This window comes from Gekko japonicus, unplaced genomic scaffold (assembly GCF_001447785.1).
Source record: "Gekko japonicus isolate JY-2015 unplaced genomic scaffold, Gekko_japonicus_V1.1 scaffold2311, whole genome shotgun sequence".
Lineage (NCBI taxonomy): Eukaryota > Metazoa > Chordata > Lepidosauria > Squamata > Gekkonidae > Gekko > Gekko japonicus.
Window position 1 is genome coordinate 193,002 of NW_015164266.1, and position 14,592 is coordinate 207,593.

At 44.4% G+C, this 14,592-nt stretch overlaps 1 protein-coding gene across 1 annotated transcript in view; it reads left to right on the forward strand.

Moving 5' to 3' along the window:
- RC3H1 (ring finger and CCCH-type domains 1) overlaps nucleotides 1-14,592 on the forward strand; it is a 52,402-nt gene that overhangs the window by 21,424 nt on the left and 16,386 nt on the right. Inside the window, exons 5-11 of the mRNA XM_015408723.1 lie at nucleotides 1,190-1,365; nucleotides 2,724-2,924; nucleotides 5,492-5,624; nucleotides 7,608-7,726; nucleotides 10,961-11,073; nucleotides 11,755-12,036; nucleotides 12,843-13,060. Coding sequence (XP_015264209.1) covers nucleotides 1,190-1,365; nucleotides 2,724-2,924; nucleotides 5,492-5,624; nucleotides 7,608-7,726; nucleotides 10,961-11,073; nucleotides 11,755-12,036; nucleotides 12,843-13,060 — 1,242 coding nt within the window. The remainder of the gene's footprint in view (nucleotides 1-1,189; nucleotides 1,366-2,723; nucleotides 2,925-5,491; nucleotides 5,625-7,607; nucleotides 7,727-10,960; nucleotides 11,074-11,754; nucleotides 12,037-12,842; nucleotides 13,061-14,592) is intronic.

Consider the following 14,592-nt stretch of genomic DNA (forward strand, 5'->3'; position numbering starts at 1 on the left):
GGTGCTGCATTATGCCTTAGGGAGACCAGTCCCCAGAGGGTATAATGGAAATCAATCTGTGGGTATCTGGGGCTCGGGGGGGGGGGCTGTTTTTTGAGGTAGAGGCACCAAATTTGCAGCATAGCTGCTGGTGCCTCTCCTCAACCCCACCTCCCCCAGTTTCAAAAAGATTGACCAGCAGGTCCAATTCTATGGGTCCCCAAAGAAGGTGCCCTCAGTGGAGGGGGGAAAAGGTGTTTAAAAGAATTGCAGTCCCTTTAAATGCCTTTCCCAAGCCACCCAACTCCACGGCAAGTGAACTCTAAAGGCGTTTAAAGGGCTTATCGTCCCTTTAAACATCTTATCCAGTGACAAGTCCACCTGGAATGTGTTTAAAGGGACTGTGAGCCCTTTAAACGCCTTCGGAATTCACTTGCTGTGGAGCTGCACAGCTTGGAGAAGGCATTTAAAGGAACCACAATCCCTTTAAACACCCTTTAAGTTCAACCATCCTGTGGTCCTGAAAATCCCAAATATTTTCAGGATTTTCAGGGCTTGGCCATTTCAGATAGCCTAACAATAACCCAAATCTATATCTAGCTGAAACAATATCCAGAAAATACCAGTAAGGATTTGGATATTTTTTTCGGCTTGGATTTAGGCAAATGCATATCTCTATATCAGACTGAAACTTGTAAGAAGGTGCTGTAATTTCTCCCAGTGAAAAACTGGATACAGCTTGAAGTGCTCAGGACTGCTTAGAGAATAACGTTACATCTGCTTTTGCATTCAGTTTTTGACATTTGATTTTGTTTTAGCATTGTGGATGGGAGACTTGTTTAAATGAAAATAGTATTGTCAGACTTAATGCTTCAGCGGCTGGATGATACAGGAAATGCCATATATCCATAGAATTACATGGTACAGGAAGGACACTTCTAGAATCTCTAGCATTTTGATTTTGTTTTAGCATTGTGGATGGGAGACTTGTTTAAATGAAAATAGTACTGTCAGACTTAATGCTTCAGCGGCTGGATGATACAGGAAATGCCATATATCCATAGAATTACATGGTACAGGAAGGACGCTTCTAGAATCTCTAGCATAATCATTAATCTGTAAGTTTCATGAGTGCATCGAAATACAGAGAGAACATGCAAGAGTATAACTGTTCTTAATCTGTTTTGTCATTGTACCCTGAATTTTCCAGCCATGCAAGAGGAAGCTCTCAAGTTGGTTCTTTTGGCTTTGGAGGACGGATCTGCTTTGTCACGGAAGGTCTTGGTTCTCTTCGTGGTACAGAGGTTGGAGCCGCGATTTCCTCAGGCTTCGAAAACCAGCATTGGGCATGTTGTCCAGCTCCTTTACAGGGCCTCTTGTTTCAAGGTACTGAGTAGGCTGTACTGGTGAGGGCTGCAGTCGTTTTAATATTAGATGTTCAGTTGTTCTCTGGGCGATGAAACACTTTTTATATGCTCGTATGTTGTTTTTTTTTTTAAGCTTTCCAAGTTGTGGCCATTTATAAAGCCACATATCCAGAGAAAATACATTCCCTCGAATTTATCTCACATGAATGACTTGGGGAATTCCTTTCACAATCCAGGTAACAGTGTGAAGGCAGTTTCAGATGGACACTGCGTTGTGCCTGCATTCTGTGAATCTGCCCCTCATCTTCAAATACATTTTCACTTGCAGGTGCCATTGTATAGTGAAAACACAATAAATAAATACGAGTCTGTGTTTGCGAAAATCAAGCCCGCACAATTTCCTTTGGGTCAGGAAGAGTTTTCATTGTCAGCCATTCAAGGTCTTCGCACAAAGCTGTTCATGTTCTAGGACAGAAGATGGCAGGGGCAGCTGAAAAATGGCCCATGATGCAGTAGAGTATGTGCTTTTAATAAAGAAAGCTTCAGTTTATTCCCTGTCATCTCAAGCTGAAAGGATCTTAACTAAAAGATCATTTCCTGAGACCTTAGCAAGCTGCTGCAAGTCAAAGTACTGGGTTAGATGAACCAAAGGGGCCTGACTCAGCGTAGATGAACCAAAGACTGACTCCGCAGTCTTAGTAGGCAATGCACTTCCCTCTTGGTTTTCAACAGCAGAGCCTCTCAAAGTGCAGCACTCTTTACTGGTCTGTCAATAAAGAAATACAGAGTGTACTAATACAGAAATAGGTTTGTAAGTGATACATACTTTTTTTAAAAGAAATTTTTATTGATTTTAATAATACAACAATATAAACAGTTTGACATGACATTAGGGTTGAAGATAGACTTAATAAACATATCATTACAGGTAGAGTTTGTATATGTCCAATAAGGTTTAGTAATGCATATAAATCCAAGCATGTTTTAATATTGTACACTAAGAGCATTAAGTTATAGGCAAAATAGGGAAAGCTAAATTGGTTATATTATTCACAATAAAGCATCAGTTTGTATTTAGCTTCCGTTATGTTTTCCCAATCAAATTTGTTTAACTCTATATTGTCTAGAATGGGATAATAAGTGATACATACTTCATCTGATTATGAAAAAGCCATTCCCACTTCCCACAGAGATAGAAATAAATATTCTTAGGTGATAATATTGTACGGTCCATACATCTTGACATATAACAATACTGTAGGGTCAGGGTAAAAGAACTGGGAAAAATATTACTTTGAGTTGGGTAAGTTTTACCTTCTTGTGTATTGTCTCCCTTGGTCCAGCTGAGACTGAACACGGCCCTGTTGTCTCCACCAGGTAACTAAACGCGATGAAGACTCCTCCCTGATGCAGCTGAAGGAGGAGTTCCGAACGTATGAAGCTCTGAGGCGGGAGCACGATTCCCAGATTGTGCAAATTGCGATGGAGGCTGGTTTGCGCATCGCCCCAGATCAGTGGTCCTCGTTGCTATATGGTGACCAGTCCCACAAATCCCACATGCAGTCCATCATTGACAAGGTAAAGTCTGTGCAAACCGATACGTTTTCTTTGCTTCTCGACTGTAGTTTTGCTGCCTTTTTTGCCATCAAGTCACAGCTGACTGATGGCAACCCTGTGGGGTTTTCGAGGTGAGAGACGTTCAGAAGTGGTTTGCCACTGCTTGCCTCTGTGTAGCAACCCTGGACCTCCTTGGTGGTCTCCCATCCATATACTAACCAGGGCCGACCCTGCTTAGATTCAAAGATCTGACAAGATCAGGCTAGTCTGGGCCGTCCAGGTCAGGGCTGTTATTATTAGCTATAAATAAAGGCCTTCATTAATTCCCTACCTGTTTCTCAATTGCATTTCCTTAAACAATGTTCTTTGGCTGTTTTCCAGAGTATTCGAAATAGCTTGTATGAAATATATATAAGCAAAACCAAAACATATAACCTTAGCTAAAAACAGCCAGGTAAGTGTGGTGTAGTGGTTAAGTGCGCGGACTCTAATCTGGGAGAACCGGGTTTGATTCCCCACTCCTCCACTTGCACCTGGCTGGATGACCTTGGGCAAGCCGTAGTTCTGATAAGAGCTGTTCTTGCTTGAAAAAGAGCAGTTTCTGTCCAGAGCTCTCTCAGCCCCACCCACCTCACAGGGTGTCTGTTGTGGGGAGGGGAAGGGAAAGGAGTTTGCAAGCCGCTCTGAGACACCTTTGGGTAGCGAAGGGCGGGGTATAAATCCAATCTCTTCTTCTTCTTAACCGACTAGAAAATCACAAGTGAAAGCTGAAATAGTAAGGTTTTACAGCCCTGACTGAAAATGGTCATACAAACACCACACCTTCATCTCCAGTAGGCAGAGTACTCCAGAGCAGAGATAAAATTTCCAGAAATTTTAAAGCCATTTGTTAGGGGGTAGATTAGAAATAATTGAAATATATATGCAATGCTTACTTACCAAGCCTAAACTTATTTTAATGCTGTAATGATACATCATTTGTGAGTTAGTTGGCATATAAAATTGTACTATTTGGTGTATTTTTGACTCATCTTCAGCCTGCTGCACCCTGTGCTGACTTAGCACTTGTCTCTTAGTTTTTTGTCATTTGAGAGGAAGGGAAAAAATACAAGTTGCTGATAGAAAACACAAATTTTGTAGCAAAGAAAAGAAAGTGTTAGCTGTTGTAGTTTTTCCGGGTTGTCTGGCCATGGTCTTGGCATTGTAGGACCTGACGTTTCACCTGTAGTTGTGACTGGCATCCTCAGAGGTGTCATAGAGAGTACTCCATCTTTCTATGTTATACCTCTGAGGATGCCAGTCACACAGCTACTGGTGAAACATCAGGTCCTACAATGCCAAGACCACGGCCATACAACCTGGAAAATCTACAACAGCTAATGAACTCCGGCCATGAAAGCCTTCAACAACATATTAAAAGAAAGTGTGTTGCTCAGACAGAAAGTGTTGTACTTTAAAATCATTGCACTGTTTAATAGCCTATTGAACACATGAAGCTGCCTTATACTGAATTAGATCATCAATCCATCAAAGTCAATATTGTCTAATTAGACTGGCAGCAGCTCTCCAGGGTCTCAGGCAGAGGTCTTTCGCATCACCTACTGCCAGATCCTTTAATTGGACATGCTGGGGATTGAACCTGGGACCTTCTGCATGCTAAGCAGATGCTCCACCACTGAGCCACGGCCCCTTGCCAAACACATTATAGCGTATTAGTTAGTCAAACTTAATAAATATGTGCTTAAATATACGTTACGTATACTATATATGCAGGAATTATTATTTTTTAATTCTGTAGAGTTGTGTTCTATAACCAAACCTTCATTGTACATATTCTGAGGGACTGAAATCTTGTCTTCCAAAGCATTTCACTCATTTCGAAAGGGAGAACATTTCATAGGAGTCTGTTCTTTTTCTCCAGTGCAAAATTTCATATTTTTTTTCCATCAGAAGATTTGATAGCAGTCCCAGGGGGACTGTTTCACCACCTCCACCCCGGCCCTCACATTTCTGTTTCATAGTCTGTAATAGTAAAGGCCTTCTTTCTTCAGCTCACCATTCTGATTGGGTGTTAAGATGCCTAAACTAGCAGGTCCTGATTTCCTTTTTCACAGCTGGTACAGAAGATGATACGTTATACCCTGCCTTTCAACCATGGCACCATGCTGGCAAATTAAACTTTGCATGTAACGGCTGTGTTGGGCTATGGGAGGGGGAAAGAAGGGAAAGTGGTGTCTCGCTGGCACCAGTATTAGGTGTCATTTTTCTTTTCATTCCTGCCTTCTCAGAAGAACTCTGCTCTTACAGCATCTAGTACAGCTTTGGTTCAATATCTTCCCAGAATATGCAGTTAATGAATGCCTTTGGGGAGTACCAAGGTGTGGTTTGCCACTGGGAGTGGCAAGGAGTGCTGAATGATAGAATACTGGGTGCCCCTTGAATTGGGAGGAGAAATTACTTCCTTTCAGGGTGCACAACTGGACTACAATTGAAGCAAGGCATTTGGACATGCTCCTTTAGATGTGATCTGCTGATAATGACTTCCAGGAGAGAGAAAGCTCTAATTGTTATGTTATTATTGTTTTAAGTTGCAGACCCCAGCCTCCTTTGCACAGAGTGTTCAGGAGCTAACAATTGCTCTCCAGCGGACTGGAGACCCCGCCAATCTGAATAGGCTTCGACCTCATCTTGAACTCCTAGCAAATATTGATCCCAGTCCAGGTAATTGCAAAATATGTATACCACTGGGTGCATGTTCTCTCTTTCTCTCAAGTAGACTTAACCAAACTGAAAAGCATCACAAAAACAGGGTAAACAAAACAGTGACTTCTGTGGCAGGTAATCCTCCAGAGAAGCTTCTCAGAAGAGAAGTCATCACAGAAGCAGAAAGCCTTCTTTTTTCCTCTTTTGGTTGGGGTATGCATGTGTGTGTGTGAGTGTGCCTGCATGCCTGGAAGTCATGGTGACTTCTGATGATCCCTACTGGGGTTTGGAAGTTTCAGAGAGGTGGCTTGATATGCCCGGTTCTGCGTCTCGACCCTGGTATTCCTTTGGAGGTCTCCCTTCAAATTACTTGCCAGGGTTGGCCCTGCTTAGCTTCTGAGATCTGACGAGAACAGGCTTGCTTGGGCTATCCCGGTCAGGGAAAGCAGAAAGCCTTGTTGAAGTAAGGAAAGATTATGTGCAGAAATGTGCATTTAGGCGGTAGTGTCTTTTGGAAATGGGGGGGGGATAATGCAGGAAAAGCACAGTACCAACAAAGCATCTTGTAATTCCCCATGCATTTTAAATACCTGTCTTTCTTGGGGGAAGAATTACTTTGCAAATACATAAGGCAACTGGATCTACTAACCCATTAAACCAGTCTTCTGACACGTAGGTTCCTTAGTTTTTCACTAAGTCAGTGTTGCTGCTGAAAAAGTTACAAGACTAGTAGTCATGATTTAAGGCAGGGGTGTCAAACATGTGGCCCCCTGTTTTATCTTAGTCTCCAACTACACCCTTGCTCTTGCAGGCCAGCCCCTCAAAAAAAAAACACAACACTCAGTATCTTCCCTGACCCCAACACCTTTATTTCTCCTCTCCTCTCCTCTCATGACTTTCCAAGTGTTGTTCCCACCACTCATCCCATTGCACGCATTTCAACCCTTCCCTTCCGTGCCCCACCCTCCAGTCCCTTATACCCCTTCCCCCAGATACACTCTGGCATTCCCATTTCTACACTGCCACTAATGCCCGTGTCTATCAGCAGCTCCCCACCATCGCCACACATGATGGCTTTCTCCCTTCTCCCCAAGGGTCGCTTTCTCCAACATTGTGGTGGAGAAAGAGTGAGAGAGGTGGCAGAGGAGAAGAAGAAGGTGACAGTAGCAAAGGAGGTGGCTTCTGCTGCTGAAGCAAAGGGGGAGGCCCAGTGCACACGTGCACTGACGGGGAGGTGGCAACCACCCCCCCAACGGGAGGAGGAGAGGGGGAGGCAGCCGCATTTGCGCAGCCTGGCCCAACCAAGAGGGGGAGGATGAACCCTCCAGCCAGCCAGCCAACTTTATGAAGAAGAAGAGATTGGATTTATACCCCGCCCTTCACTACCCAAAGGTGTCTCAGAGCAGCTTACAAACTCCTTTCCCTTCCCTTCCCCACAACAGACACCCTGTGAGGTAGGTGGGGCTGAGAGAGCTCTTGACAGAAACTGCTCTTTTTCAAGAACAGCTCTTATCAGAACTACGGCTTGCCCAAGGTCATCCAGCCATGTGCAAGTGGAGGAGTGGGGAATCAAACCCGGTTCTCCCAGATTAGAGTCCGCGCACTTAACCACTACACCAAACTGGCTCTCTTATGCGGGTCTTTTCGCTGCTCTTGCCGCCGCCACCACCCTCCCTTGCTCGCGGCCAGATAACAGACCTGGATGGGCCGCTTCTGGCCCCTGAGCCATATGTTTGCCACCCCTGGGTTTCCCAGGCAAGAAACATATAGAGGTGGCTTGCCCTTGCCTGCCTCTGCATAGCAACCCTGGACTTCCTTGGATGTTCTCCCATCCAAATACTAACCAGGGCCAACCCTGCTTAGCTTCCAAAATCTGACGAGATCAGGCTAGCCTGGGCCATCCAGGTCAAAGCCTATTACGAGTTAGGGAATCCTATTTCTTTAGGATTTCTCAGCTACAGGATGGAAATTTAACTTCTCTGTTTCTTGTGAATGCTTTAGACGCCCCGCCACCCACGTGGGAACAGCTTGAGAACGGGCTGGTTGCTGTGCGGACTGTGGTACACGGCCTGGTTGATTACATCCAGAATCACAGCAAGAAAGGAGCAGATCAACAGCAGGTACAGAGCAGTGTGGGGCTTTTTGCAGTGGGAAGGCATCCTTTGTCCTTGATGGATTGTTCCATGTTTTCATTTATATATATATATATATATACACACATTTTAAATAAAGTCTTTCTGCTTCAATTTTATTCTGGCCAGTCTCTAAGATGAAATGAAGATGAGTCAGCCACAAATACTACTTTGTGTTGCAAGAGTTCATTTGGAGCGATAGAAAGAGAAACAGTGCAAAGACTGTACGGAAACAAAAGGGAATTGGTTCCTTTCTCCACACCACCACCACCTCCCCATCCCAGGCAAAAAGACAACACAACAAAGAAAGCGCTGCACAGGGGGGCTGTGTGAGGATGGTAGTTTTTCAGGGGCTTGACAGGAAAAAAAATTAACACACTAATTGCAGAGAATGACCTGGATCCAGTGGAGCATTTCCCTGGTTAGAAGGGTTTCTTCCAGCAGAGCGTGACTTTCTTGCCTCTCCTCTCCCCACTACGAGCCAAAACGTTTCCCTCCCCCCCATTGCTTATCCTGGAGGAACAGGGGACCTCCAGAAACAGTGTTTCAGGGGGCGTTTTGGCCGCAGTGAGGAGGGGTGGGAAGCAGGAAGGTTGCATTCCGTGGCCGAAAATCTTTCCACTTGTGGAAGTACTACACTGGATCCAAGCGAATGACTGCATCAAATATCAGAACCACCATCAGGTCTCTGAAGAAACTATCTGATGATAGGAATAGAAAAGGGAGTGGTTCTTTTAAAACACAATAGACAGTGTTTTGGGATGCCTCAGAGTGGGAGAGATAACGGGTAATACAGGTTATAAGCTTTGTAAAGATCTGACAAGCATATTAGCACTTATTTGAAAAGAGAGCTAGAAAATTGCAGGACAGAGTTTTTTGTACATCTTTATATGCAGCGGAGATAAAGTACAGCTGCTGACTAAAGGAAATGTTAAGTTCCAGAAACCTTATGAATGTTAACTAGACTTTGAAAATGATGATTGCCAGTTGCTTTTAAGTTAGAGAAGGAGTCTGAGAAATGTATACAGAATTGTGCTGTGGGATAAGGTTTGACCAAAATTATTTATTTATTTTATTTATTTATTTATCAGATTTATGGATTGCCCAACCCCGCAAGTGGGCTCTGGGCGATTGACAACTTTAAAACTGATAAAATACAGTCAACATAAAATAAAATTGTCAGAAAGCACTAATAACAGTACTAATAACAGTCAAAGGCATCGGGTTGAATCCAGAGCTAGTTGTCTGCCCCTGGGTGGTGGTGGGGTTTGCTGATTCCGTCCTTCTACTCAGTACTTCATCCTCATCCTTTACACTATTCCTGAAGGTTCCCTGTTGCCCAGGAGCAACATTTCTGGGAACTCCATAGGCTGCAGCCAGGGGTTGGATGAGGGGCCGGGAAAGTTTTAGTCCGCTGGCAGTGGCAGCAATGCCATCTGTTGGCAGAAACGAACCTCTTTGGATCTAGTTCATCGTTCTCCTTATTCTAATCAAGTTCTGGTAAAAGTGTCGTATTTCTTTGTCTTCTTTGTTTCTAATTTGTGTGACTATGAAAAGGAGACAAATAGGCCTGGTTCAGACAGGGCCGCCAAATCACGGCTTGGCTATAAGGAGCATGCTGTGGCATGGTGTGGTGAGGATGTGGAAGAAATAGTTTAGCTCCACATGTTGACTCCAGGCCCAGTCAAGATGCTTTTTCTTTTTTCTTTTTAAAGGCCTAGCAGTGCTTTTTGCGTTGTGTCATACTTAGCAACTTTTTTGCTAAAGATTAAGGAGAGAAATATAAAATCCTTTTTGTAACAGTTGAATTTGTTGTTGTTGTTGTTGCTAACATTCCTGTGCTGCCTTTCTACCCAAATAGGGTCCTCGAGGCAAACATCAAAACATTAAAAAGTTTCAACATTAAAATGATGTTTTAAATAATTCTATTAAAAATTCTATAAAAACATATAAATCAAAGGTTCCCAACTATTTTGAGCCTGTGGGCACCTTTGGAATTCTGCCAGAGCATAGTGGAGCCAGCCACAAAATGGCCGCTGCAGCTTAACCTTCAGTCACACAGTGAAGATCCTTGTGCTGTGGTGGCAGCTGCTGTAATAAAAATCCCCACAGCCAATTAAATCTCCAGTGGCCAGTTAGAAGCCTTGCTGGGCAAAAGCCCCACCTGGCCTTGGGGCTCTTTTTGTAGAAAAAGCTATTTAGCAACTTTTTTGCTAAAGATTAAGGAGAGAAATATAAAATCCTTTTTGTAACAGTTGAATTTGTTGTTCTTGTTGCTAACATTCCTGTGCTGCCTTTCCACCGAAATAGGGTCCTCGAGGCAAACATCAAAACATTAAAATGTTTCAACATTAAAATGATGTTTTAAACAATTCTATAAAAACATATAAATCAAGGGTCCCCAACTATTTTGAGCCTGCGGACACCTTTGGAATTCTGCCAGAGCATAGTGGAGCCAGCCACAAAATGGCCGCTGCAGCTTGAACCTTCAGTCACACAGTGAGGACCCTTGTGCTGTGGTGGCAGCTGCTGTAATGGCAACGTTTTTAAAAATCCCCACAGCCAATTAAATCTCCAGTGGCCACTTAGCAGCCACTTTCTAGAAAACACTTGGTGGCTGGCCAGGAAGGATGTTGGCCAGGGGCACCACGTCGCCCACAAGGCACAATGATGGATGTAGATTCCTTACTCCTGTGTACATTTGGTGGCTGCCAGGAAAGTTATTGGCAGGGGCACCATGTCGGCCACAGGCACCATGATGGATGTAGATTCCTTACTCCTGTGTCATCTGAATACATTGACATTGAGATTTGATTCCATAATAACTGGTACATTTAGCTTTGTGTTTTAAAGTAACATAGGTTTAACAGAGGACTGAGGCTTAATCCAGGCCCAAATTCTGCGACAATAGAAACACACATTTTTATCTCTGTAACTTTAAGAAGGGAACACCAACTGTTAATCTGGAATTACTGTTTTATGAGAATTCTTCCTGTCCCTTAGAGATCTAGCTATTCTGTATCTAGCACCATCAGTGTGTTGTTAGTCTATGGTGTGGCTGAGTACCTTTTTTGAGATAATCCGTCTGCCATTTCAGCATCCTGTATTCTTGCATTGCATTAGATTTGTTCTGACTTCTGTTTTGGAGAATTATTTTTAGAGCAAATGGGTTTTGTCAGTATTTTGGTGTCATCTTCTTTATGTTATCACCTCTGAATTCAGCCTCCGCAGCACAGCAAGTACAAGACATACATGTGCCGTGATATGAAGCAAAGAGGAGGGTGCCCCCGTGGGGCCAGCTGTACCTTTGCACATTCGCAGGAAGAGTTAGAAAAGTAAGATATTCTGTCTTTGTTCACTTTTTTACCGTTTATTTGATTGCATGCCCTTGGATTTTAAGTTACCTGAATAATTATCTGAGCAGAGCTATCAAGAATATCAGTTTTGGCTGAGATAAGGGACAAAGCAAAGTGTAGGGGGTAGTCTGACATATGTACATTTCTGTGTACATTCTGCTTCTGATGTTCCTGACTTCTGTGGAGCCAGAGTTGCTTGCAGAGAGCCGTGTGTGTATGGTGATGCTTCCTGGATTTAAAATGTTTCCATGGAGTTCCTGAGAAACCACCCAAAGACTGTTCTGTGCTTGTAATGTTTTCTTTTGTTATGTATATGTATCCTGCCTTTTGGCCAGCAGTCCCCAAAGAAGCTTGTTTGTTGCCAAAGAAGCTTGCTATTGCTATGTATGCTGGTGTTAGAGGGGGTCTAATGCAGAATTGGGATTGTGATCTAGAGGTCATGTGTTGTAGGCTGTGCTGCTTAGGTCTGGTCTTGTGCCAAGGGGGAACTGTTGAAAGCTCTATGTTGTTGGAATTTAGTGTCTAACCATTATATTTGTCCACCTTAGACCGAGTTATATCAGCCATTCTGTAGCACTTGTCTAGGGACAGAAATAAAACCCTTGGAAGCCTGTCATTTTTAATTCCTGTTTTCTTTGTGATTCCTCCCCCCGCCCAAAGATTTCGTAAGATGAACAAACGTCTGGTTCCTCGAAGACCCCTGAGTGCCTCCTTAGGCCAACTGAATGAAGTGGGCTTATCTTCAGCAGCTATCCTGTCAGACGAAGGGGCAGTGGACCTGCCCAGCAGAAAACCCTCTGCCTTGCCAAATGGGATTGTTTCAGCCGGCAGTGCAGTGACACAGCTTATCTCTCGTGGAACTGACTCCAGCTACGATTCAGCACTGAAGCCTGGGAAGATCGACCACCTTAGCAGCAGTGCCCCTGGGTCACCTCCTGACTTGTATGTTCTTTCCTTGCGGTGTTTGAAATTTCGTGGGTGTGAAGGAATAGTCAGTCTGCAGAGTATGATCCATGCTGCAGAAGCAGGCTTCCATATGTATACATGGAATTCACATACAGAAGTCCTTTCCAAAGTGCTTTGCTCCCAGTAAGATGTGGATCTGAATGAACATTCATATTCAAAGGCAGATGGGAATGCACATTAGTTTACTTCACGTTTGATTTATCGTAACAGAACCTTATACACACACACACACACACACACACACGGAAACCTGTCTTCTAACATAGGTTGCTGCTCTCCCCCCCCAATCAGTGTACAGGGATGTCAAATCAGTTCTGACTTGAAATAGAACTGCAGTAGAACCATAATGGTAGCATGCCTGCTAAATTTAAAAAAGGCTCAGATTCACAGTTGTCTACAGTTTTACGGAACAGCGACTTGCTTTGACTCCTCAGTGTTAATGACAGAATAAGCTGAGTGCCATCGCCAGATGTTGCAAATGTATTCACCTTCTTCCCTTTAATGTGTTGTGGTCATGAAGCAAAGTGTAAGTCCCAGCTTTCACTGTGAGCACTGGCGTAGCTGAACTATGCAAGCTGCTGGAATCTGAGCTGGGATGTATCTGGAACACAGACCGTCTGTCAGTGGTCCCGTTGCTTCTGCATGCACTGTTGCTGGGGCAAGATGGTGGGGGAACCTATGCAGATTACTGCTTAGAAATTAAAGGGAGATTGTGAAACCGGTGTGCTTGGGATGCTTCCAAGGTTTGTTCCTGCCCTGATGTTGTGATCTGTCTCTTTTAGGCTGGAATCTGTTCCCAAGAGCTCTCTGTCTGCCTTACCAGTGAACTCTCATCCCGTGCCACCCCGGGGACCGGCAGACCTGGCTCAGATATCCGTCGGCAAGCAGCTCCAGATGGTACCACGAGGCTCCCCGTTATATCCTGCTCAGCAAGCCGATGTGTTTTACCCAGATCCTCGGGGAGCAGCCCCACCATTTGAACCCCCACCCTACCAACCAGGTAGCAATGGATGGTGGGAAACCTGTGTTCAGGCAAAGGTTTTGCGCTTTTTAGGAAGCCCTGTAACAGTAGATTTTAGGGTGTCCGTTATTGGTGCTTTGTTTGCCGGCCTTTTTATGCAGCATGCTGGATAAAAAGGGTAATCTTACTAGGTGCTGTAGCAGAATGGAGAGGGATGGGTGGATACCAGTGACAGGCCTGTTTGTCTGCAGTGCAAACTATCAGGCAGTCAGGCATCGCAAGCAGAAAGGAGCAAGACCATAGGGAGTGTCTTGTAGTTTCATTAACAGCAAGGTCTTTCACTTGCTCATCAGGGAAGATGAGGTAGATGTTATTTAAGCCTTGGTTTTCCCATAGTGGTGATCCTATCTGTCAAGATCCTGCGGCAATAATCAGCAATATTGGATTTGCTTCCTTAAGGCTCTCTTCCGCACCCACAAATATTCCACCTGACTGCTTGGAGGACAAAAGGCGTGCTCTTCTAGAGACCTGTTACCACCATCTCAGTGTTAACTCTGTTCTCCTAACATCCTAAAGATAACACCATTCAGGCCTACCACACACCGGTGAAAACCTTTCTGACTTGATACAATCCTTGAGCCCTGCCAGTTTCAATCAGTTATCTGTTTATTTCTCCAGAATGGTTTAGTTGCCAGCCTGCAGTGTAACTTGAGAAAATTTGCGTTTTAGTGGTTTTTGAGATATATCGGCCAGAAGAAGGAAGCTCCTTATTTCATCCCATCCTCTGATGTGAATTCTTGCGAGCCTCTACCTTGATCTCCTTGCCTGACCATTGTTTGCTGTCTTGGGAGCTCTATATAGTCTTACTACAACAGCTGCTTTCTCAGAGTCCGTTTTTTGTGTCTCAAAGTGGATATGCTCACAGCTGATAGCACTCAACGTCCCCCTTCTTGTTCAACCTTGTTCTCAAACCAGTTGCTTGAGAAATATGACAGGGTAAAAATGTAAGCGGATAAAGACTGGAGAAACAAAGCTTAAATTGGCGTTATGTGCAGATGAAGCATTGTTATTTTTAGAAGATCCTGTAGCAAGCTGGGCCTTAGAGTTCCCCAATTTGGAGGTCCCTGGCCCCAAAAGTATTTGTCTTGCCTCCGCCCGGGCCAGAGCCTTCTCGACTTTGGCCCCAGCCTTGTGGAATGCTCTACCAGATGAGATCTAGCCCTGCAGATTCTGATTCAGTTCCGCAGGGCCTGTAAAACAGAAATGTTCTGCCAGGCATACAGTTGAGGGGGTGAAGCAAAGTTTCCATCTAAGTTGGCCTCCCCCCAGCTTCCCCACCACCACCAGTTATTGCATTGTGTTTGGTGTAGTGGTTGAGTGCATGGACTCTAATCTGGGAGAACCGGGTTTGATTCCCCACTCCTCCACTTGCACCTGGCTGGATGACCTTGGGCAAGCCATGGTTCTGTCAGAGCTGTTCTTGAAAAAGAGCAGTTTCTGTCAAGAGCTCTCTCCGCCCCACCCACCTCACAGGGTGTCTGTTGTGGGGAGGGGAAGGGAAAGGAGTTTGT